The sequence below is a fragment of the Entelurus aequoreus genome, linkage group LG01, assembly GCF_033978785.1.
Source record: "Entelurus aequoreus isolate RoL-2023_Sb linkage group LG01, RoL_Eaeq_v1.1, whole genome shotgun sequence".
Taxonomy (NCBI): Eukaryota; Metazoa; Chordata; class Actinopteri; order Syngnathiformes; family Syngnathidae; genus Entelurus; species Entelurus aequoreus.
In genome coordinates, this window is record NC_084731.1 from 61628661 (window position 1) to 61655597 (window position 26937).

At 38.4% G+C, this 26937-nt stretch overlaps 1 protein-coding gene across 3 annotated transcripts in view; it reads right to left on the reverse strand.

Annotated features, from left to right (window-relative positions):
* The window catches only part of gdf11 (growth differentiation factor 11), a 166723-nt gene that overhangs the window by 19983 nt on the left and 119803 nt on the right, over positions 1-26937 (reverse strand). For all 3 annotated transcript variants that reach the window (XM_062055706.1, XM_062055697.1, XM_062055715.1), the window contains one exon: positions 20481-20854. In XM_062055706.1, the coding sequence (XP_061911690.1) occupies positions 20481-20854 (374 nt within the window). The remainder of the gene's footprint in view (positions 1-20480; positions 20855-26937) is intronic.

Here is a 26937-nt window from a genome sequence, read left to right on the forward strand (position 1 = left end):
TGCCCACCGAGGCACAACACACGGCATGCTAGCAGCGACCGGGCTATGATAGACTGACCATACGTCCTCTTTTCACCGGACAGGTCCTCTTTTGCGGGGCTGTCCGAGCGGACTTTCTTAAATGCCTCAAATGTCCATCATTTTGAGTTAGGGTTGCGTGTATTTTCTATGTACGTTCAGGGTTAAGAAGGGGTTAAAAACAAAACAAATTGTGCGCAGCAGCATTCGTGAGGGAGGGGCAGAGACAGCGAGAGCGAGAGAGTTATGATAAAAGCGCTTGCGTCGCCAGGCTCTGCTTTTTATCGATAGATTTATCAGATTTAATTTTTTATTATCTATAGCAGGGGTGTCAAAAGTGTGCCCCAGAGGCCATTTGCGGCCCACAGCTAATGTTTTAAAGGCCCACGGCACATTCTAAAAATACTATTAAAATAAACAAAAACATAACAAAAGTGAAATAATGAAGCTTAAAGGTGAAATGTAATTTAGAAAAAGTTGCAATGTTGACTAATATACGGAGCCCCTAAAGGGACATGGGGATTTTATTTTTTTTAGACATGTATCTCGTGGCCACGAGAAACTTTTTATAAAAATAAAATAAATAAATAAAAAATATATATATTTTTATTTATTTATTTATTTTTTTATAAAAAGTTTCTCGTGGCCACGAGAAACTTTCTCGTGCGCACGAGAAACTTTCTCGTGGCCACGAGAAAGCATTGGATGCGTGCTGATGGTTTGGTGTGTGTTAAAATGGCAGTTTAGGAGTTAATATGGCTGTATTTCCAATTAGGACTTTCCCCCATGTGTGTTGTGGCAAAATGTGAATGCTTGATTAGTAGGTGTGAGACAAACACTTTATCTTCCTGGTTATTGTAACGCTACGTGTTTGACATTATTTAAGACTTTATCATGCCCGGGAAAGGACATAGTTTTCCTCTTCTGTGCCTGTGGGGGGTGGGCGTGGCTTGCGGACCTGCAGCGAAGCGGAGTGTGTCAGTTAGTCCCATGTTGATGTGATCAAACTTCTTTCTTGCTTGGAAGATACACACACAATTGTAACTGTTATTTATTCCTGCAAATAATAAATATGTACAACGTGTTTGGATGTATTCATTTATGTAAAATTGTCATTAAATGTAATATTGCCTGACAAAAAGTGATTCGACGTACGTAATATTTTGATATTTACACATCACATATTTACACACGCGCATCTGACTAGAATACCCTTATGTGCATTACATATATCAACATCAACTACCTACTGTACTGTTTACTTGTTGAAATACCCTTTTTAGAGCAAATATCTACCCATATAATTTATATGTGTATATATATGTATATATATATATATATATATATATATATATATATATATATATATATATATATATATATATATATATATATATATATATATATGTATGTATGTGTATCTATATATATATATTATAATACCCTTTTTAGAGCAAATATCTACCCATATAATTTATGTGTATATATATATATATATATATATATATATATATATATATATATATATATATATATATATATATATATATATATATATATATATATATATATATATATATATATATGTATATATATATATATATTTAGATATACGCTGGCTGCGTGATGACGTCATCACGCACTAGTGGACAATGTGAGAACAGTTACGCCTGATCCATGAGACAGGTGCATGCAAGCGAGGTTGATGATTAAAGCATCCAAATCAATCTAACCGTCTCAATATTGAACCAGCAACAAAGAACACCTACAAACATTACATGTATGTATGTGTATCTATATATATATATATATATTATATACACATATAAATTATGTGGGTAGATATTTGTTCTAAAAAGGGTGTTTCAACAAGTAAACAGTACAGTAGGTAGTTGATGTTGATATATGTAATGCACATAAGGGTATTCTAGTCAGATGCGCGTGTGTAAATATGCGATGTGTAAATATCAAAATATTACGTACGTCGTATCACTTTTTGTCAGGCAATATTACATTTAATGACAATTTTACATAAATGAATACATCCAAACACGTTGTACATATTTATTATTTGCAGGAAGAAATAACAGTTACAATTGTGTGTGTATCTTCCAAGCAAGAAAGAAGTTTGATCACATCAACATGGGACTAACTGACACACTCCGCTTCGCTGCAGGTCCGCAAGCCACGCCCACCCCCCACAGCCACAGAAGAGGAAAACTATGTCCTTTCCCGGGCATGATTAAGTCTTAAATAATGTCAAACACGTAGCGTTACAATAACCAGGAAGATAAAGTGTTTGTCTCACACCTACTAATCAAGCATTCACATTTTGCCACAACACACATGGGGGAAAGTCCTAATTGGAAATACAGCCATATTAACTCCTAAACTGCCATTTTAACACACACCAAACCATCAGCACGCATCCAATGCTTTCTCGTGGCCACGAGAAACTTTTTATTAAAAAAAAATACAAAAATAAAAAAAAAAAATATTTTTTTATTTTTTATAAAAAGTATCTCGTGGCCACGAGATACATGTCTAAAAAAAAAAAATTCCCATGTCCCTTTAGGGGCTCCGTACTAATAAAACAAAGCTGTTTTTTTTTTTCTTTCAAACTGTCATTGCTCAAAACATAATGTTGAATCAAAATCAATGTTATTATGAATTATCGACCTATCCAAGGTTCCGATTACTTCACATCAAATATTCCACTTAGAAAAATATTTTTGGTGGAAGATTTTGCATATTTTGTGTGTTTGCCATTATAAACATAGTTTTGTTTGACAAAAAAGGGCAGAAAACAAACAAACAAAAAAACAACATAAAAAAACTAAAACATTTTGAAATAAGGTAGAGATCTGAAGTTGATGTAGACTCCAGAGATTTAAACGTTAAATATAAAATGTATGTATGCCCTGGCACACCAATATCATCATTTCATGAAGCAAAACACTTTTTACACTTTTAGACTGAAATAAATACACCTACAACTTATTAAATAAAAACAGAGAAAAAACTACCAACGGTGGTAAAGTTTAGATCCATGAAGGAAAGAAGAAAGTGAATGAATGTTTATAACTGAATACATTTACATATGTATACAATTTTTTTTTTTTTTTTTTTTTTAATGAATTAAGTAACGTTTATGACAAGCTTTTTCCAAAACACAATATAGAATGTGAGATATAACAGGATAATGCATACGTTTATCTTTTTTTTTCAAAACGCTTACAAAAAAGTGGGACCCCAAAAATTTACTGTGGGACCCCATTTTGAAAATTCCTAGCGCCAACACTGCTGTCAACAGAGGAGAAAAAATGCTTTATTTAAATAAATATATTATTTATAAAGCAAGTTTGAGTATCATTGACAAATTTGCACCTAGTCCCTGCCTTGGCGTGCTGCCCGCCTTGGCACGCATATATGTGTCCTCTTTTTGGGATTTCAGAATATGGTCAGCCGAGGCTACGACAACATGTAAAAGCCAGAGCTGAAAGACCCTCTTGCCTCGTTAAGATCTCCTGTTTGGGAACACTTCGGCTTCGCGGTGCGATACAACAATGGAGGACGAGAGGCGGACAAAACGAAAGTGGTTTGCCGACATTGTTCAGCAGCAGTAGGGTATGCTTCTGCCAACACGTCAAACATGCTAACCCATTTGAAGCAGCACCAACCCCAAGTGAACATCGCTTCAACGAAGAGAAAGACGGGCGTCGTGCAAACACTGCATTTAAGCAGCCTCTCCTCGGCGAGTCAGGCAGGGCAAAAGCAAACACAAATGCCGTTGGTGTTTTTATAGCAGCAGATTTAAGACCATATTGCATTAAAAACTAGAATTTGACCCACTTCTATGGTGTAAGAACAATGAGCCCATATATCCTCTTACTGCCAAGTTAGCCAGGCACTACCTCGCCATACCTGCTACTTCCATGCCCAGCGAAAGGGTATTTTCCACAGCTGGAGACATTGTAACTGCAAGCAGGTCTGCTCTTTCTGCAGACAATGTGGATAAACAGATTTGCAAAAAACATGAAGACTGAGTGAAAGTCACCAGGGTTATATATATATATATATATATATATATATATATATATATATATATATATATATATATATATATATATATATATATATATATATATATATATATATATATATATATATATATATATATATATATATATATATATATATAATGTTAAAAGGATAAAGCCATTGTTTACAAATTTGGTAAATAAATAACCAAACAATTTATATATATATATATATATTTTTTTTTTTACTGTACCGAAAATGAACCGAACCGTGACCTCTAAACTAGGGATGATACTCGAAACCGGTTTTCCCGGTTGTTCGATAAGAAAAGAACCGAGTCCTCGGACTCGTATCCCTTTTTGATAACCGGTACCCGTTATCGAGACCATTATAGTAAAGAAAAAGAGTTGGTTCTTTATTCGAATCCCTGGAATCCCGTCCCGACCAGAAATGCTCCGTGAGAAATCACAAGAAATTACGTCACATAGCTCAGTCATTAGGCGCAGATAGGGAAAGCAGGGGCCGGAAAAAGCGCTCCAAGGTGTAATAAAGTTCAAAACAAAAGGTATAATCTAATGAATAACTTTACTGAGAGATTTGAGCAGGGTACAAACACATGACCAACACTTTTACGACCAACCGCAAACATAGCAACCAGGCTAGCAACGCACCTCCTTTACGGCAGCTGTCGCAACGTTCTTATAGCAGCACATACATATATGACATCTCCCTTTTTTAACTTTTGCTTTTCTTTCCTTGTAAACAAAACAAATCACACATATATATATATATATATATATATATATATATATATATATATATATATATATATATATATATATATATATATATATATATATATATATATATATATATATATATATATATATAGATAGATATATATATAAAGATATATATATATAGATATATGTATGTATGTATGTACTGTGTGTATCTATATTTATGTATATATATATGTATATATATATATATATATATATATATATATATATATATATATATATATATATATATATATATATATATATATATATGTATGTATATATATATATATATATATATATATATATATATATATATATATATATATATATATATATATATATATATATATATATATATATATATATATATATATATATATATATATTAGGGGTGTAACGGTACACAAAAATTTCGGTTCGGTACGTACCTCGGTTTAGAGGTCACGGTTCAGATATAGATATATATCTATATATCTATTAGGGCTGGGAATCTTTTTTTTTTTTTTTTTTTTAGGGCTGGGAATATTTGGGTGTCCCACGATTCGATTCAGAATCGATTCTTGGGGTCACGATTCGATTCAAAATCGATTTTTTTTTCAATTCAACACGATTCTCGATTCAAAAACGATTTTTTCCCACACCCCTACTCTCTCTCTCTCTCTCTCTCTCTCTCTCTCTCTCTCTCTCTCTCTCTCTCTCTCTCTCTCTCTCTCTCTCTCTCTCTCTCTCTCTCTCTCTCTATATATATATATATATATATATATATATATATATATATATATATATATATATATATATATATATATATATATATTTATATCTATATATATATATCCATCATTCCGCAGAAAACACTCCTTAGTGACTCGGCCGCTGCCGGGACTTAAAGGGGAACTGCCATTTTTGGAATTCTGCCTATCGTTCACATTCATTATGAGAGACATGACGACAAATGTGATATTTTGAAATACATTTGATGGAAAGTCTGCTTACAATGGAGCTTATGGTAGCTGTTCAATTCCGCCTATAAAGTCCTTCAATAAACATCCACACCACACCAAGCTTTTACCGTGTCGTCCTCACCAGTTCCCGGTCCTAAATGGCTGTCATGGTCTCCCAACTTGTCGGATTAAATCCTCATCCATCTACTTTCCAGGTGAGAGGCATGATTTATCATCTACCATAAACTTACAGGGAGAAAGGAAGCGAGGAAGCAGCAGAATACTCAATGATTTCAACATCGGCTCACAGAAAGTAATTAAGTCGCCGCTATAGTTTGTCTGCGTTAGCACCAGTGTTGGGACTAACGTGTTACTGTAACGCCGCTACTTTCGGCGGTAAATAGTAATCTAACACGTTATTTTTTATATTCAGTAACTCAGTTACCGTTACTACATGATGCGTTACTGCGTTATTTTACGTTATTTTTTATGTAGTATCGGCTAGAAACTGAGAAGATCTGAGTGTGTTTTATTGGAGCGCTGCAAAAGAGGCGACGGAGAAGAGGCGCGCTCTGTGTGTGTGTATGTGTGTGTGTGGGAGGGGGCATGTCTGTGTTTACTAACAAGACATCATCGCAAAGCCGAAGCCAAGTTTCTTAACATGGAGATATTCTCACTACTTTTCTTTTGTTGACCACAAAGAAAAGAACATTTTAGTTACAAATCCCGTTTCCATATGAGTTAGGAAATTGTGTTAGATGTAAATATAAACAGAATACAATGATTTGCAAATCCTTTTCAACCCATATTCAATTGAATGCACTACAATGACAAGATATTTGATGTTCAAACTCATAAACTTATTTTTTTTTGGCAAATAATAATTGACTTAGAATTTTATGGCTGCAACACGTGCTAAAGTGGTTGGGAAAGGGCATGTTCACCACTGTGTTACATCACCATTTCTTTTAACAACACTCAATAAACGATTGGGAACTGAGGAAACTAATTGTTGAAGCTTTGAAAGTGGAATTCTTTCCCATTCTTGTTTTATGTAGAGCTTCAGTCGTTCAACAGTCCGGGGTCTCCGCTGTCGTATTTCACGCTTCATAATGCGCCACACATTTTCGATGGGAGACAGGTCTGGACTGCAGGCGGGCCAGGAAATCAGTATTTATAGCCACCTTTCCCAACTTCTTTGTCACGTGTTGCTGGCATCAAATTCTAAAGTTAATGATTATTTGCAAAAAAAAAAAAGTTTATCTGTTTGAACATCAAATATGTTGTCTTTGTAGCATATTCAACTGAATATGGGTTGAAAATGGTTTGCAAATCATTGTATTCCGTTTATATTTACATCCAACACAATTTCCCAACTCATATGGAAACAGGGTTTGTAAATGCAAGTTGTGTCTTGGATCAAAGATCCTATCCTAGCAATTAATATCTGCTGAAACAGCTACAAAAGCAACATGCTTCGACGAAGCTAGTAAAGAAAGACACACTTCACCTCCTAAGCAACAGCGACTGGATTTTAACGAGGCACTGCTAGCCAGGACAACATTGATAGAGCCATTGCAGCGTGTGTGCTAGAAGACATGCAGGCTATTTCTACAGTGGAGTCCCCCGCTTTCAGGCAGCTAATTAGCATGATACCGGGCGTCAAATGGCACCTGGACAGTGAGTACATAAAAATGGAAAGCGAGCTAAAGAAAACACTTCAAACTCTGCCTCTGCTCATCATTCAACACTGAAGGTACACACACTCTGTCAATTCTCTTATATACTGTTGCTCTTTAATTCTAGACTTCCAGAGTGTTTGATTTTCACTTCACTCTAAATGTATAGACTATAAAGTTCACAAACATAAAGAGGGATGCTAGTGGGCCAGGCCAATATTTCCTTATCTCTAAACTAAAACTGGGGAAATGTGTAGAGTGTTCTGGGCTTCAGACATGATTTTATTTCAGAATTCCTTGAGAGAAAAAAACGCCTGGTTCGGCTTTGTGTATGTAGTGTGTGCCTTCCTTGGTTTACAGCTATGCAGAGGTGGGTAGTAACGCGCTACATTTACTCCGTTACATCTACTTGAGTAACTTTTGGGATAAATTGTACTTCTAAGAGAAGTTTTAATGCAACATACTTTTACTTTTACTTGAGTATATTTGTAGAGAACAAACGCTACTTTTACTCCGCTCCATTTATCTACATTCAGCTCGATACTCACTACTGATTTTTATCTTATGTTAATGCACGCTTTGTTTGTTTTGGTTTGTCAAACAGACCTTCAAAGTAGGATCTATCGCATGCCTGCGTTTCACCAATCAGATGCAGTCACTAGTGACGTTTGACTCCGTTTCACCAATCAGATGCAGTCACTGGTGACGTTGGACTCCGTTTCACCAATCAAACAGAGCCAGGCGGTCACATGATTAACAAGCTTAAGCTTACATGAACTCAACAAAGCACATCGCGGTAAGTAATGTTAGTAGATATTTTGGCTTATGTTAGCTTCCCTGCTATGAATCACTGTACATCGTGTGGGGACATTTATTAACGTACTGCAGCCTCATACACACACACACACACACACACACACACACACACACACACACACACACACACACACACACACACACACACACACACACATGCATAGAAACACCAATCAGTGTGTTCCCAGATGCAGCCCACACCTATCAGTTTATGGTTTGCGTAAAGGCTAACTTTTTATTTTCCTTTGTAATCTCTGCCTACTGAGCCTATGGTGCTGTTAAGTTATTGTGGCTCAATTTGCCTTAATTTTTTTTATGTTAATGTATTATTATTTAATATATATTATTGTTTGCTCTTGAACGCATCATAATTATCCCCTCAACTCCCCCCAAAATGGATTAACTCGCTGGAATAAAAAAGACAATACAACATACATCCATAAACGTGGATGCATATGAAAAAGTGCAATATATTTATCTGTACAGTAACCTATTTATTTATTTATATCTGCACCTTATTGCTTTTTATCCTGCACTACCATGAGCTAATGCAACGAAATGTCGTTCTTATCTGTACTGTAAAGCAGTGGTCCCCAACCTTTTTGTAGCTGCGGACCGGTCAACGCTTGAAAATTTGTCCCACGGACCGGGGGGGAGAGGAGTTATGGTATTTATTTATTTATTTTTTGTCATAAAGAAATACAATCATGTGTGCTTACGGACTGTATCCCTGCAGACTATATTGATCTATATTGATATATAATGTATATATTGTGTTTTTTATGTTGATTTAATAATTTTTTTAAATTTCTTGTGCGGCCCGGTACCAATCGGTCCACGGACCGGTACCGGGCAGTGGCCCGGTGGTTGGGGACCACTGCTGTAAAGTTCAAATTTGAATGACAATAAAAAGGAAGTCTAAGTCTAAGTTTTAGTTGCTTAAGAGATATTCCTGGCTCTGAATTTGCTCATTGCTATTTTAATGTTTTTGTGCATTATTTGTTGCCGTCATCATTAAACGAACAGGTTACTCATCAGTTACTCAGTACTTGAGTAGTTTTTTCACAACATACTTTTTACTTTTACTCAAGTAAATACTTGGGTGACTACTCCTTACTTTTACTTGAGAAAATAAATCTCTAAAGTAACAGTACTCTTACTTGAGTACAATTTCTGGCTACTCTACCCACCTCTGCAGCTATGCTGTTATTTTGCTGTTTGTAACTTATGTATGGCCTCGGGGGTAGATGAGATCCGCCCGGAGTTCCTTAAGGCTCTGGATGCTGTGGGGCTGTCTTGGTTGACAAGACTCTGCAGCATCGCGTGGACATCGGGGGCGGTACCTCTGAATTGGCAGACCGGGGTGGTTCCTCTCTTTAAAAGGGAAACGGAGGGTGTGTTCTAACTATCGTGGGATCACACTCCTCAGTCTTCTCGGTAAGGTCTATTCAGGTGTACAGGAGAGGAGGCTAAGCCGGATAGTCGAACCTCGGATTCAGGAGGAACAGTGTGGTTTTCGTCCTGGTCGTGGAACTGTGGACCAGCTCTATACGCTCGGCAGGGTCCTTGAGGGTGCATGGGAGTTTGCCCAACCAGTCTACATGTGCTTTGTGGACTTGGAGAAGGCATTCGACCGTGTCCTTCGGGAAGTCCTGTGAGGAGTGCTCAGAGAGTATGGGGTATCCGACTGTCTGATTGTGGCGGTCCGCTCCCTGTACGATCAGTGTCAGAGCTTGGTCCGCATTGCCGGCAGTTAGTCGGACACGTTTCCAGTGAGGGTTGGACTCCGCCAAGGCTGCCCTTCGTCACCGATTCTGTTCATAACTTTTATGGACAGAATTTCTAGGCGCAGTCAAGGCGTTGAGGGGATCCGGTTTGGTGGCTGCAGGATTAGGTCTCTGCTTTTTGCAGATGATGTGGTCATGATGGCTTCATCTGGCCCGGATCTTCAGCTCTCACTGGATCGGTTCGCAGCTGAGTGTGAAGCGACTGGGATGAGAATCAGCACCTCCAAGTCCAAGTTCATGGTTCTCGCCCGGAAAAGGGTGGAGTGCCATCTCCGGGTTGGGGAGGAGACCCTGCCCCAAGTGGAGGAGTTCAAGTACCTTGGAGTCTTGTTCACGAGTGAGGGAAGAGTGGATCGTGAGCTCGACAGGCGGATCGGTGCGGCGTCTTCAGTAATGCAGACGCTGTATCGATCTGTTGTGGTGAAGAAGGAGCTGAGCCGGAAGGCAAAGCTCTCAATTTACCCATCTACTAATAGTTCCCATCCTCACCTATGGTCATGAGCTTTGGGTTATGACCGAAAGGACAAGATCACGGGTACAAGCAGCCGAAATGAGTTTCCTCCGCCGGGTGGCGGGGCTCTCCCTTAGAGATAGGGTGAGAAGCTCTGTCATCCGGGAGGAGCTTAAAGTAAAGCTGCTGCTCCTCCACATCGAGAGGAGCCAGATGAGGTTGTTCGGGCATCTGGTCAGGATGCCACCCGAATGCCTCCCTAGGGAGGTGTTTAGGGCACGTCCAACCGGTAGGAGGCCACAGGGAAGACCCAGGACACGTTGGGAAGACTATGTCTCCCGGCTGGCCTGGGAACGCCTCGGGATCCCCCGGGAAGAGCTGGACGAAGTGGCTGGGGAGAGGGAAGTCTGGGCTTCCCTGCTTAGGCTGCTGCCCCCGCGACCCGACCTCGGATAAGCGAAAGAAGAAGGATGGATGGATGGATACTTATGTATGTTATGTTGCAGCTATTTAAAATAGTTTTGTAAATTTGTTCTAGCCTGAAACAAATTGGCCCTTTGAAACATCTTTGTCTTTGTGTGTTGTATGTAGACCACATTGCTTAGCAGAGTTCAGTGATGCAAATGCATGTCAAGTTGATCAACAGATTGTATTATTCTCCAGTGCAATAACAGTACTGAAATGAAGGCTAAAAGGGCATTAAGGGGGGCCTTAAAAAAATAAAAAAAATAAAATATATATATATATATATATATATATAAGTAACTAAATAGTTACTTTTCACAGTAACGCATTACTTTTAGGTGTAAGTAACTGAGTTAGTAACTGAGTTACTTTTGAAATGAAGTAACTAGTAACTGTAACTAGTTACTGGTTTTCAGTAACTAACCCAACACTGTTTAGCACTTACAATAACAATATCACTAATACTTGTTAATATTTATAATAACAATATCAATAATACTTGTTAACATTTATAATAACAATATCAATAATTCTTGTTAATATTTATAATAACACTATCACTAATACTTGTTAATATTTATAATAACAATATCACAAATACTTGTTAATATTTATAATAACACTATCACCAATACTTGTTAATATTTATAATAAAAATATCACCAATACTTGTTAATATTTATATTAACAATATCACTAATACGTGTTCATATTTATAATAACAATATCACTAATACTTGTTAATATTTATAATAAGAATATCACTAATACTTGGTTGTAAGTAAACCACAAAGATACTAGCAAGTGTCAGGACTCCTGGAACAGATTACTGACAAAAACCAAAGTACTACTGGACTGTACTACGTTACAAATGGACACAGATGACTGACAGAAACCAAGGTACTACTGTACTGTACTATGTTACAAATGGACACAGTTACTGACAAACACCAAAGTACTACTGGACTGTACTACGTTACAAATGGACACAGATGAGTGACAGAAACCAAGGTACTACTGTACTGTACTATGTTACAAATGGACACAGATTACTGACAAACACCATGGTACTACTGTACTGTACTATGTTACAAATGGACACAGATTACTGACAAAAACTAAGGTACTACTGTACTGTACCACGTTACAAATGGACACAGATTACTGACAAAAACTAAGGTACTACTGTACTGTACTAGGTGACAAGGGGACACAGATTACTGACAAAAACCAAGGTACTACTGTACTGTACTACGTTACAAATGGACACGGATTACTGACAAAAACCAAGGTACTACTGTACTGTACTATGTTACAAAGGGACACAGATTACTGACAAAAACCAAGGTACTACTGTACTGTACTACGTTACAAATGGACACGGATTACTGACAAAAACCAAGGTACTACTGTACTGTACTATGTTACAAATGGACACAGATTACTGACAAAAACTAAGGTACTACTGTACTGTACTACGTTACAAGGGGACACAGATTACTGACAAAAACCAAGGTACTACGTTACAAAGGGACACGGATTACTGACAAAAACTAAGGTACTACTGTACTGTACTACGTTACAAAGGGACACAGATGACTGACAAAAACCAAAGTACTACTGGACTGTACCACGTTACAAATGGACACAGATTACTGACAAAAACTAAGATACTACTGTACTGTACTACATTACAAGGGGACACAGATTACTGACAAAAACCAAGGTACTACGTTACAAAGGGACACGGATTACTGACAAAAACTAAGGTACTACTGTACTGTACTATGTTACAAAGGGACACAGATGACTGACAAAAACCAAAGTACTACTGGTCTGTACCACGTTACAAATGGACACAGATTACTGACAAAAACTAAGGTACTACTGTACTGTACTACGTTACAAGGGGACACAGATTACTGACAAAAACCAAAGTACTACGTTACAAAGGGACACGGATTACTGACAAAAACTAAGGTACTACTGTACTGTACTACGTTACAAATGGACACAGATTACTGACAAAAACCAAGGTAGTACTGTACTGTACTACGTTACAAATGGACACAGATTACTGACAAACACCATGGTACTACTGTACTTTTCTACATTACAAATGGATACAGATTACTGACAAAAAACAAGGTACTACGTTACAAAGGGACACAGATTACTGACAAAAACCAAGGTACTACTGTACTGTACTACGTTACAAATGGACACATATTACTGACAAACACCATGGTACTACTGTACTGTACTACATTACAAATGGACACAGATTACTGCCAAAAACTAATGTACTACTGTACTGTACTACGTTACAAGGGGACACAGATTACTGACAAAAACCAAGGTACTACATTACAAAGGGACATGGATTACTGACAAAAACTAAGATACTACTGTACTGTACAACATTACAAGGGGACACAGATTACTGACAAAAACCAAGGTACTACTGTACTGTACTACATTACAAATGGACACAGAATACTGACAAACACCATGGTACTACTGTACTTTTCTACATTACAAATGGATACAGATTACTGACAAAAAACAAGGTACTACGTTACAAAGGGACACAGATTACTGACAAAAACCAAGGTACTACTGTACTGTACTACGTTACAAATGGACACATATTACTGACAAACACCATGGTACTACTGTACTGTACTACATTACAAATGGACACAGATTACTGCCAAAAACTAATGTACTACTGTACTGTACTACGTTACAAGGGGACACAGATTACTGACAAAAACCAAGGTACTACATTACAAAGGGACATGGATTACTGACAAAAACTAAGGTACTACTGTACTGTACTACGTTACAAATGGACACAGATTACTGACAAAAACAAGGTAGTACTGTACTGTACTACGTTACAAATGGACACAGATTACTGACAAAAACTAAGGTAATACTGTACTGTACTACGTTACAAAGGGACACAGATGGCTGACAAAAACCAAACTCCTACTGGACTGTACCACGTTACAAATGGACACAGATTACTGATAAAAACTAAGATACCACTGTACTGTACTACATTACAAATGGACACAGATTACTGACAAAAACCAAGGTATTACTGTACTGTACTACGTTACAAATGGACAGAGATTACTGACAAACACCATGGTATTACTGTACTGTACTACGTTACAAATGGATACGGATTACTGACAAAAACCAAGGTACTACGTTACAAAGGGACACAGATTACTGACAAAAACCAAGGTACTACTGTACTGTACTACGCTACAAATGGACACAGATTACTGACAAAAACCAAGGTACTACTGTAATGTACTATGTTTCAAATGGACACATATTACTGACAAACACCATGGTACTACTGTACTGTACTACATTACAAATGGACACAGATTACTGCCCAATACTAAGGTACTACTGTACTGTACTACGTTACAAATGGACACAGATTACTGACAAAAACCAAGGTAGTACTGTACTGTACAACGTTACAAATGGACAGAGATTACTGACAAAAACCAAGGTACTACTCTACTGTACTACGTTACAAAGGGACACAGATGACTGACAAAACCCAAAGTACTACTGGACTGTACCACGTTACAAATGGACACAGTTACTGACAAAAACTAAGATACTACTGTACTGTACTACATTACAAGGGGACACAGATTACTGACAAAAACCAAGGTACTACTGTACTGTACTACATTACAAATGGACACAGATTACTGACAAACACCATGGTACTACTGTACTGTTCTACGTTACAAATGGATACAGATTACTGACAAAAAACAAGGTACCACGTTACAAAGGGACACAGATTACTGACAAAAACCAAGGTACTACTGTACTGTACTATGTTACAAATGGACACAGATTACTGACAAAAACCAAGGTACTACTGTACTGTACTATGTTACAACTGGACACATATTACTGACAAACACCATGGTACTACTGTACTGTACTACGTTACAAATGGACACAGATTACTGCCAAAAACTAATGTACTACTGTACTGTACTACGTTACAAGGGGACACAGATTACTGACAAAAACCAAGGTACTACGTTACAAAGGGACACGGATTACTGACAAAAACTAAGGTACTACTGTACTGTACTACGTTACAAATGGACACAGATTACTGACAAAAACAAGGTAGTACTGTACTGTACCACGTTACAAATGGACACAGATTAATGACAAAAAGTAAGATACCACTGTACTGTACTACATTACAAATGGACACAGATTACTGACAAAAACCAAGGTACTACTGTACTGTACTACGTTACAAATGGACAGAGATTACTGACAAACACCATGGTACTACTGTACTGTACTACGTTACAAATGGATACAGATTACTGACAAAAACCAAGGTACTACGTTACAAAGGGACACAGATTACTGACAAAAACCAAGGTACTACTGTACTGTACTATGTTACAAATGGACACAGATTACTGACAAAAACAAAGGTACTACTGTACTGTACTATGTTACAAATGGACACATATTACTGACAAACACAATGGTACTACCGTACTGTACTACGTTACAAATTGATACAGATTACAGACAAAAACCAAGGTACTACTGTAATGTACTATGTTACATTTGGACACATATTACTGACAAACACCATGGTACTACTGTACTGTACTACATTACAAATGGACACAGATTACTGCCAAAAACTAAGGTACTACTGTACTGTACTACGTTACAAATGGACACAGATTACTGACAAAAACCAAGGTAGTACTGTACTGTACTACGTTACAAATGGACAGAGATTACTGACAAAAACTAAGGTACTACTGTACTGTACTACGTTACAAAGGGACACAGATTACTGACAAAAACTAAGATACTACTGTACTGTACTACATTACAAGGGGACACAGATTACTGACAAAAACCAAGGTACTACTGTACTGTACTACATTACAAATGGACACAGATTACTGACAAAAACCAAGGTACTACTGTACTGTACTACGTTACAAATTGATACAGATTACAGACAAAAACCAAGGTACTACATTACAAAGGGACACAGATTACTGACAAAAACCAAGGTACTACTGTACTGTACTACGTTACAAAGGGACACAGATTAGTGACAAAAACCAATGTACTACTATACTGTACTACGTTACAAATGGACACAGATTACTGACAAAAACCAAGGTACTCCTGTACTGTATTACGTTACAAATGGACACAGTCTACACGTTTTCCCAGAAAACAAGCCGTTTGTAAGACAGTCGTTTCCTTGAAAAGGTTATGTTGATGATGCAACATAACCACGGTTGTCCACGGAGACCTCATACCTTGACTGGCTCATATCGTGGTCATGAAGTTCTGTTGTTGAGTCCACATGGTCATGAAGACTGCTGACCATTATTGCTTTGAAGTGTATTTAGTGAGAAAGAATAGCAAAGCCTGGCTCCTCCAGCCGGACTCCAGAAGTTCACGTGACGCATGAAGAAAACCACGTCAACTCAGGAGGCCAGCGGGGTGAGACCACTTGTTGGCCTTTAGAAATCTTGTTGACAGAACTAAAGTCCCGGTGGATCCGGGGAATCTTTCTTCTTTTTCCTCTTTGCTTGTTTTGTTTTTTCGGAACCGTTTTGGATCCTTTCCATTTTTGCTTCCCAGATAACCAGGGACACTGTTGCGTAGTCCGAGGACAGAGCTTTTTGGACCAAAACACCAGAGGTAACCGCTGATATCCCACCCAAATGAGACCTTGTAGTGGTGTGAGCATCATTACTCGAGCTCATTTTAAACCTTCTTAGTCCATTTCTGATTGGTCTATTTTTTTCACTTCCTTGAATATGATGATCATTTCTGAGTTTGATCACTGATAGTTAAAAAAAAACTAAAAATGTTTGCTTTAAATTCAGAAAAAAATAACCTTAAATCCAAAAAGTGGGTTTAATTTCATGCATTCAACACAGAAGAATGACTTGTGTTTTTCTGGCCACTGGAGGGCAGTATAAACAAGATTCAGACAGTGAAGTGAATTGTATTTATATAGCGCTTTTTCTCTAGTGACTCAAAGCGCTTTACATAGTGAAACCCAATATCTAAATTACATTTAATCCAGTGTGGGTGGCACTGGGAGCAGGTGGGTAAAGTGTCTTGCCCAAGGACACAACGGCAGTGACTAGGATGGCGGAAGCGGGGATCGAACCTGCAACCTTCAAGTTGCTGGCACGGCCACTCTACCAACCGAGCTATACCGCCCAACACTAGTCTCTTATGTGATGACTATAGGATTTTTGTATACATTTATTTTGGAGTTGTTAGCTCACTGGTGTCAAACTCAAGGCCCGGCGGCCAAATCTGGCCCGCAAACGCGTGGACATAATATGCGTCAATAAAGTACTTTATCTTTTCTTACTAAATATATTTGTCTTTTCCATTATGATGGAAAAAGAAAGCACCTTTTGAACTTTAATAGTATCCAATATGGCAGGGGTGTCAAACTGGTTTTCATTGAAGGCCACATGGCAGTTATGGTTGCCCTCAGAGGGCCGATTTTAAAAATGAGTATGAATATACATGTATATATACAACACATTAACAATATATTTTTTTACATAAGCTGCAAAAAAAAAAAAAAATTAAAATTTCACTTTAAAATTGGCAGCTCAGTCGCCATAATTTCACAGTAAAGGCAGTGTTGTTGTTTTTTACAGCATATAAAAAAAATTGTATAAATGGAATGGAATGGAGAAACAAAACCACTGTTTTTGCAAAATTCAAGCAACAGAGTTGCCAGTTGTTGTTTTTAACCGTAAAATCTTGTTTTAATGTTTTTTTGTTTGTTTTTTAATGCTTCAGTGTCTTACTGTATATGGAAAAAAACAGTTCCAAAGTTGATTTTCTGGTAAAGAAAGAACTCAGTCGGTGGAATTTAACCGAACAAACAATTGTCAATTTTACAGTCTACAATTTGATTGATAATTTGTTTTGAAATCATAAGTCAAGCAGCTATTTAAGTACAGTATTTATCTTTATTTTAACAAAAAATATTTTTGGAATACATGATAATATAATATTTTAAATGATATGCAATTGCATGCAGTACATGATTTTTAATGTCAAAAGGGAAAGAACAAATATATTTAGTAAGAAAAAATTAAGCATTTTATTAACGCAAATTATTTCCAGGCTTTCACGTGTCACATAAAATAATGTGGCAGGCCAGATTTGGCCCCCGGGCTTTGAGTTTGACACCTGTGTAATATGTCAACAAATATTTTACTATCATACTTTTCCACCAACTTTCTTTGTCAAAGTAAAAATAAATACTTCAATATCAGCCTGACTTATGATTTCAAAGCAAGTTATCCATCAAATTGTACGCTGTAAAAATTACAATAGATTTTACCGTAGTTTTTACCACATATTACTGTAAATTGAAAAACTCTAGCATTGTTTTTTATGGTAAAATTATGTCGCTAAATCTATGGCGGTTGTTTTTACAGTGTATGTCCATGGAAAAACGGTATTGCATCCTTTTTACGTAAAAAAAACAAAACTGACAGCTCAGTTGCTGGAATTGAAAAAGAACTGTGGTACCGTTTTTCTGTTGTCTGTTGCCAGTTTTTTACTCTAAAATGTACAAATGTTTTTACTTTGTACGTAAACTATATCTAATAATGACATGCATATATTCTACGCTGTTACACATGCGATCATGTGGCCCTCAATGACATGCAGTTTTACACTCCTGTAGGGTTGTACGGTATACCGATACTAGTATAGTATCACGGTACTAATGAATCAAAGACGGTACTATACTCTGTTTGAAAGTACCGGTTGACTGCATGACGGCACGTTGTCGTCACGTCGTGACATTGCTGGTTTTGCGAGCAGAGGAGCATGTTGGGCAGCGCACACACACGGAGTACTTACAAGCAGACACAGTGTGTAGACAGAAAAAGGAGAATGGACGCATTTTGGCCTAAAAAGTAAAGATAAAAGTGAAGTTATAACACTGAAACACCCTCAAGCAGAGGTGCTTTAAGACATGTCTAGCTAGCTAGCAGCTAACGTCCATCCGCAGTCGGCAGTGTTTGAGCTACTTTTAAATCAAATAAAGTGAGTATCTTACAAGTAATATTATCACTGGAGGACGAGGCATAGCTAAACATGCTTCACTACACACCATAGGAGGATACAATAGCTTACCGCTAACAGCAAGCTAGCACCCCTGAATGTAAACAAATGCCATGGGTGGATCTACACCTGACATCCACTGTAATGATACCAAACACAAGAGCGTATCAAGTCATCGATATTTTTAATCGTCACAAAATCTTTTTTTCTTTATTTAAAATTCATATTATGTTGATAAAGTCAGGAAATACGTCCCTGCACACATGAGGACTTTGAATATGACCAATGTATGATCCTGTAACTACTTGGTATCGGATCAATACCTGAATGTGTGGTATCATCCAAAACTAATGTAAGTTATCTAAGAAGAGAAGAATAAGTGATTATTACATTTTAACAGAAGTGTAGATAGAACATGTTGAAACAGAACATACGCAGATATTAACAGTAAATGAACAAGTAGATTTATAATACATTTTTACAGTTTGTCAATCATAATGTTGACAAAATAATAGAATATAAATGACACAATATGTTACTGCATACGTCAGCAGACTAATTAGGGGACTTTGTTTGTTTACTTACTACTAAAAGACAAGTTGTCTAGTATGTTCACTATTTTATTTAAGGACTAAATTGCAATAATAAACATATGTTTAATGTACCCTAAGATTTTTTTTTAAAAATAAAGACAATAATGACATTTTTTGTGGTCCGCCTTATTTAGAAAAGTACCGAAAAGTATCGAAACACATTTTGGTACAGGTACTAAAATATTGGTATTGGGACAACCCTACACTCCTGAGTCTGTATTAATTATAGAAGATCTAGAAGTAGATTAGAGAATGCAGTGAAAAACTACAATATTTTTAGAGTCCGTATGTATTTTTGTATATTTTTTGTTTTTGCCTCAAGTTCAGATGAGTGTAATGGTAAAAATGTACTGTGCTGTATTTTCATGGGACTGGATCATTTCATCAATGGTGATTGGCTGGAGGAGACCACCTGGTGCCAGGAGAGTTCGCTCCATTAAAGAGTTGACATGACATAAATGAAGGTCCTACGAGTCCTGCTCCAATTCATGTGCTCATTTCGAGATGAGAATTAGCACAACTGAAACATTCCACACCATGAACGCCGCATGAAATTCCAGGAACTTCATTAAAAAAAACGACCGGTGTGGTTTGTGCTTTCACCGCACACCAAAGTTTCTGAACAAGTACTCGAATCGGATCATGAGAAGACCCGGTTTTATTGGAATTTGGTGAAAATGTACCATTTTCCAAGCCCCATGAAAATAAGACAATGGCAAAGAGTGGTCCAAGGGTCCTTACCAGCCCCTCCTCCCCGGGTCGCAGCGAGGTAACAGCCAGGTCGTTGCCGCTCTCGTCGAAGGCGTTGATGTCGATCCCCCAGTTGGTGTGCGGTTGCTTGAACCAGTTCTGCAGCACATGCTTGAAGTCGATGCTCTGCCAGTGGCCCACCCGGGAGTTGAGCTCGATCTTCAGGGAGCGGATGCGGATGTGGCGGCTGCCCTGCTCCGTGATGGGCTTGAGCCGCAGGATCTGCAGGTAGACGGTGGAGGTCTGCTGCAGCGGGCGCAGGTACACCCACAGCTGGGCCTTCAGCACCTTGGTGAACATCAGTTTGGGGCTGAACTTGAAGAAGCAGCAGCTGGGTTTGCCGTTCACCTGCACCATGGACTCCGCTGTGACAGAGAGCACATATCGCTGGTTATAGAAGGTCAAAGTACGAAGGCCATGGCAAGAAAGCACATTCTCAGAGCTCATAGTACTGTAAGTATAACTAAAAAATGTTGATGGGCCTGCTCTCTGTGCCCTGGACCTCTGGCCGGGGGTTCGCCGAAAGCCGCCGTACTTATTAGATGGTGCAGAGTGTCTGAATCCATGAGTTTTAGGTGTAACTGTACAAAATGAACTAAAGAGCTAGCTTAAAACATTAGCATGCACACATTAAAATGCTAACAGCTAACAAATGTGGCATTCTAACAGATAGCATGTCACCCACGTCAATTAACACGGCTGTAAGGTGTATGGCTCCGGAAACAGAGAAAAAAAGTGTAAAAGTAGATGAAAAAGTTTGCATGTTTAAGTTAGCTAGCTAGCACGCTATCATTTGCATGCTAAAAGTTAACAAGTGGCACATACTTTTAATTTTCCCGAGGGAATCAATAAAGTACTATCTATCTATCTATACCAAGTAATATGACTCTGGGGTAAACGGTAACAAAACTAGCTCAAAATGTTAGCACGCCAATGTTAGCATGCACGCAAGCTAGCGTGACCATAATAGTAGTTAGCATGTGTCACATACCAAGTTATATGACTCTAAGGCAGGGGTCACCAACCTTTTTGAAACCAAGAGCTACTTCTTGGGTACTGATTAATGCGAAGGGCTACCAGTTTGATACACTTAAATAAATTGCCAGAAATAGCCAATTTGCTCAATTTACCTTTAACTCTATGTTATTATTAATAATTAATGATATTTACACTTAATTAATCGGTTTAAAAGAGGAGAAAACACGAAAAAAATGACAATTAATTTTGAAACATAGTTTATCTTCAATTTCGACTCTTTAAAATTCAAAATTCCACCGAAAAAAAGAAGAGAAAAACTAGCTAATTCGAATCTTTTTTGAAAAAATTAAAACAATAATTTATGGAACATCATTAGTAATTTGTCCTGATTAAGATTAATTTTAGAATTTTGATGACATGTTTTGAAAAGGTTAAAATCCAATCTACACTTTGTTAGAATATATAACAAATTGGACCAAACAAAGACAAATCATTATTTCTTCTACATTTTCCAAAACAAAAATTTTAAAAGAAATTCAAAAGACTTTGAAATAAGATTTAAATTTGATTCTACAGATTTTCTAGATTTGCCAGAATAATTTTTTTGAATTTTAATCATAATAAGTTTGAAGAAATATTACACAAATATTCTTCGTGGAAAAAACAGAAGCTAAAATGAAGAATTAAATTAAAATTTATTTATTATTCTTTACAATAAAAATAAATTTACCTGAACATTGATTTAAATTGTCAGGAAAGAAGAGGAAGGAATTTAAAAGGTAAAAAGGTATATGTGTTTAAAAATCCTAAAATAATTTCTAAGGTTTTATTTTTTCTCTAAAATTGTCTTTCTGAAAGTTATAAGAAGCAAAGTAAAACATTAAAGAATTTATTTAAACAAGTGAAGACCAAGTCTTTAAAATATTTTCTTGGATTTTCAAATTCTATTTGAGTTTTGTCTCTCTTAGAATTAAAAATGTCAGGCAAAGAGAGACCAGCTTGCTAGTAAATAAATAAAATTTAAAAAATAGAGGCAGCTCTTTAAGTGCTGTTATTTGAGCTATTTTTAGAACAGGCCAGCGGGCTACTCATCTGGTCCTAACGGGCTACCTGGTGCCCGCGGGCACCGCGTTGGTGACCCCTGCTCTAAGGTGTATGGCTGGGGAGTTACAGGAAGAAAAAAAAAAGAAAGTACACATAGCTAAAAAAGTTAGCACTTTAGGGTTAGCATGCTAAAATAAGCATGCTAGCAGTTAACAGGTATCACATACCAAGTTATATGACTGTAAGGTAAACGGTTGCGGGATTAGCTCAAAAAGCTAGCACTTTAATGTTAGCATGCTAACATGCTAACGTAAACAAGCATACAGTTAGCATGTTTCAAATACTAAGGTATATGACCTAGTGTGTGAATGTGAGTGTGAATGTTGTCTGTCTATCTGTGTTGGCCCTGCAATGAGGTGGCGACTTGTCCAGGGTGTACCCCGCCTTCCGCCCGATTGTAGCTGAGATAGGCTCCAGTGCCCCCCGCGACCCCGAAAGGAATAAGCGGTAGAAAATGGATGGATGATGACTGTTAGATATGGCTGCGGAATTAGAGAAAAAAGTGTAAAGTTAGAAAAAAAGTTAACACTTTATTGTTAGCATGCTAACATGCTAACGTCAGCACACTAATAGTTAACAGCTGTCATATACCAAGTTATTTGTCTCTAGGGTAAACGGTTGCAAAATTAGCTCAAAAAGCTAGCACTTTAATGTTAGCATGCTGACATGCAAACATAAACATGCTAACGGTTAGCATGTGTCACATACCAAATGATATAACTGTAAGGTGTATGGCTGTGTAATTAGAGAATAAAAACGTCAAGTTAGCGAAAAAGTAAGCACTATAATGTTAACGTGCTAGCATGCTAAAGTTAGCACGCTAACAGTTAATAAGTGTCACATTCCAAGTTATAAAGTGTATGGCTGCGGAATTAGAAAAAAAAGTGTAATATGAGCTGGAAACGTTCTAATGCCAACGTTAGCATACTAGCATGCTAACTTTAAGAAGCTAGCACATAACTGGGTAAGAAGAAATACCAAAATGCAGTATTTGTTGGTGTGGACATAGAAAGTAGCAAAAAAGCTAGCATGGTAATATGAGATAAGCTAGCAAAAAAAAGCTAGCATGCTAACGTTCTCTCAAGCAGTTAGCGCGCGTTAACTGCTAGCAAACTTGCTCGCAGATAGAAAAAAACATGATTTTTGTAGTGTTGTCTCCCTGTTTGTCTATGTTGTGTGCCCATAGAACTGTGTTTACCCTGTAACAGACTAAAATACCTGAGGGGAGGGGCTGTCACGTGATTTCAAAGGGCTTCATGTAATTAGATGAACATGCCACTATCACGCAATGACAGCAGTACAGGTATATGTATGATGAAAAACCTCATGCCGAACAATGTCTGATTGTGGGCAAACGCTTTGAGATATCAACTTTTCGTGAAAACCGTGAGCGCCTCAAGGCTTTGGGGAACGTTCCGGTGTTCTTAGATTTCCGATATGTGGAGTAGGAAAATAAGAATTTTTGTGTTTTTTGGCGCCGAGTTCTAACATTAAGTGTCAATTAGAGATTTAGCTGACTTTCTTGGTTTTGAAGCCCACCAAAAGCCACGTGGGACACATGAGCTTCATAAAAGTGACATTTTCTGAGAGAGGACAAGTGTGTCAACGTTTTCACCGAAACACATGGCGGTGGCATTAAAGATGTGGCCGTGAGGACAGCTAGTTCACCAAATAGAAAGCAAATATTCTGGGTTTACAGCCTCTAGAAAATTAGGGCGCTTTAATGGGGGAAGGCCGGGCCGATGACGCCCGCCTCACTCTGATGGCCATCCAGCCAAAACCAAACATTGGACATTAAAACTTTTTAGCCAGGGTTAAAGTAGACAAGTGTGTGAACAAAATGAGACGTTAAGCACATAGCTACGTGAAAGAATGGCTGATCTACAAGAGAAGGTAATCTCGCAGGTGTGCTGGAAATATTCGCCATTATAAAAGGTACGTTCCAATTCAATTGGCCCACTTTTTTGTTTATTCTTGAATAGCGTCGCCATGGTAACTTTAAATGTTTCCAATTTAAAGTACGCCATCGGCGCAAACGAGACCTTTCCGACGGTTAAACATATGTGGGGGTTCGTTGGCTGGTTCGTCTTGTATTAAACAAAGAGTGTTTTTGTTTTTTCATTAATAGCATTGCCATGGTAACATGAAATGTTCCCAATCCAAATTTTCGCCATCGGCGCGAACGAGACCTTTCCGACGGTATAACATATGTGGGGGTTTGTTGGTCGGTTCGTCTCGTAGTGGCGGTAAGAGAAACGGGCGGAACAAGAATAATAAAGTTAGATGTATGAGCAATAATAATATGGGCTGCTTGCAATGCAGCAGACCCATAACTAGTAATACATATTCAAGCTTTCTCTCTTGGCTCTTGGCAAAGACGGTCACACTCCCTCCCCTCTCCGTGTCTGCCCTGCTTGCTTCCTGTCTCCTTTAACGTTCTTGTTGCCTCTTTTTGCACTGCTCTCCAAAATCTAAACAACGGAATTGATCAACTGGCCTCTCAACAAAGCTGACAAGATCTCTGGATCAGGGGAACCTGCCTGTCCTGTCGGAACAGTTGTTGCTGGACACTCGGAGGACTCCTGGGAGCGGAGCGGAGTGCCACCTGCCACCCTTTCAGTCGAGAACGTTGGGAATCATGATACCAGGACACCTGCTGATTGGAGTAAGCGTTGTACTGTGTCAAAACATTGGAAGATGCCGGCAGTCATTCAAGGTGCGTACCTTGAATGGCTGCCACTAAGCTGCCACGAATGATGAGAGGATGCGGGCAGACTTGATAACATCGGACCGTCTGCCCTGCAGGAATTTGGGGACCAGAAATAGACAATTAAGAATGAAAAATGTTCACTCGCTCAACACAACCGTTCTAATCTTGTTTTCCCTGGCTGCGACGTGGCAAGGTCGCTTCAAGATCCCCTTCGAGGACAGCAAATATGAAACAAACTCCTTCTCTGTCAACAACACCTGAACAGAAAAACTTTGATCCTTAGCCACGGCCTACAGAGCGACTCCAGGCCTACAGACTTAACGCAAACACACCATGGACCATGGCTACATATGCGCACATACCCCCATTCCCACCCCATGCCTTTGCTACCGCTTAACCCCACGTGATGTAAAGGACAACGCAGCAGCGCCCCTAGTGACTGGCAGCTTCGGACTGGATGCCTGCCCCCAACCCTCCTGTTGCAAGTCTTGTGGTTTCTATGTAAAATGTGGAACCTGCCTGTCCTGTCGGAACAGTTGTTGCTGGACACTCGGAGGACTCCTGGGAGGAGCTGAGTGCCACCTGCCACCCTTTCAGTCAAGAATGTTGGGAATCATGATACCAGGACACCTGCTGATCGGAGTAAGCATTGTACTGTGTCAAAAAATTGGAAGATGCCGGCAGCCATTCAAGGTACCCCGAAGCTGCCACGAATGATGGGAGGATGCGGGCAGAAATGGGGACACTCAGACTTGGTAACATCTGACCGTCTACTCCGCAGGAATATGAGGACCAGAAATAGACAATTAAGAATTAAAAGTTTTCACTCGCTCAAACACAACCGTTCTAATCTTGTTTTCCCTGGCTGCGACGTGGCAAGGTTGCTTCAAGATCCCCTTCGAGGACAGCGAAGACAAAACAAACTCCTTCTATGTCAACAACACCTGAACAGATAAACTTTGATCCTTAGCCACCGCCTGCAAAGCGACTCCAGGCTCACAGACATAACGCAAACACACCATGGACCATGGCTACATATGCGCACATACACCCCCCCCCCCCCCCCCCCCCCGCTTAACCCCACGTGATGTGAAGGACAACGCAGCAGCGCCCCTAGTGACTGGCAGCTTCGGACTGGATGCCTGCCCCCAACCCTCCTGTTGCAAGTATTGTGGTTTCTATGTAAAATGTGTATGTGCTTATCAGCTATCAAATGTTTTTTCTCGGCCCTAGTCTGTGCCCTCTGCCCCATAGGAGCCCAGTCTTTTTTACTCATCCTCCCCCAGCATCCACCTTTTTCCCACCTTTTACGGGGCCCCCTAGTGGTTGCTGAAGTAGAGCACACAAGTCCTGGACAGGCTGAATATTTTGAAGTTGGAACAGTTTGAATCAGATGACAAATGTGGGAGTTGTGGAACTTTGAAGAATAACCCATTCATTTCAATGTAATTTTCCCCAAAATTAGAGACCTTCGGGAAATCCGGAAATTTTTACAGTTCAAAAAACAACTTGGTTTTTTGTCCTGATAAAGACGAAAAAAGGGTGAAAATAGGGCTTTGGAAAACCAGGAATTCTGGAAAATCCTGGATTTTTTCTTTTACTTGGAAAAATTAGGGCTTGAATGTCCAGGATGAGTGGAATGTGTTGAAAGTGGAA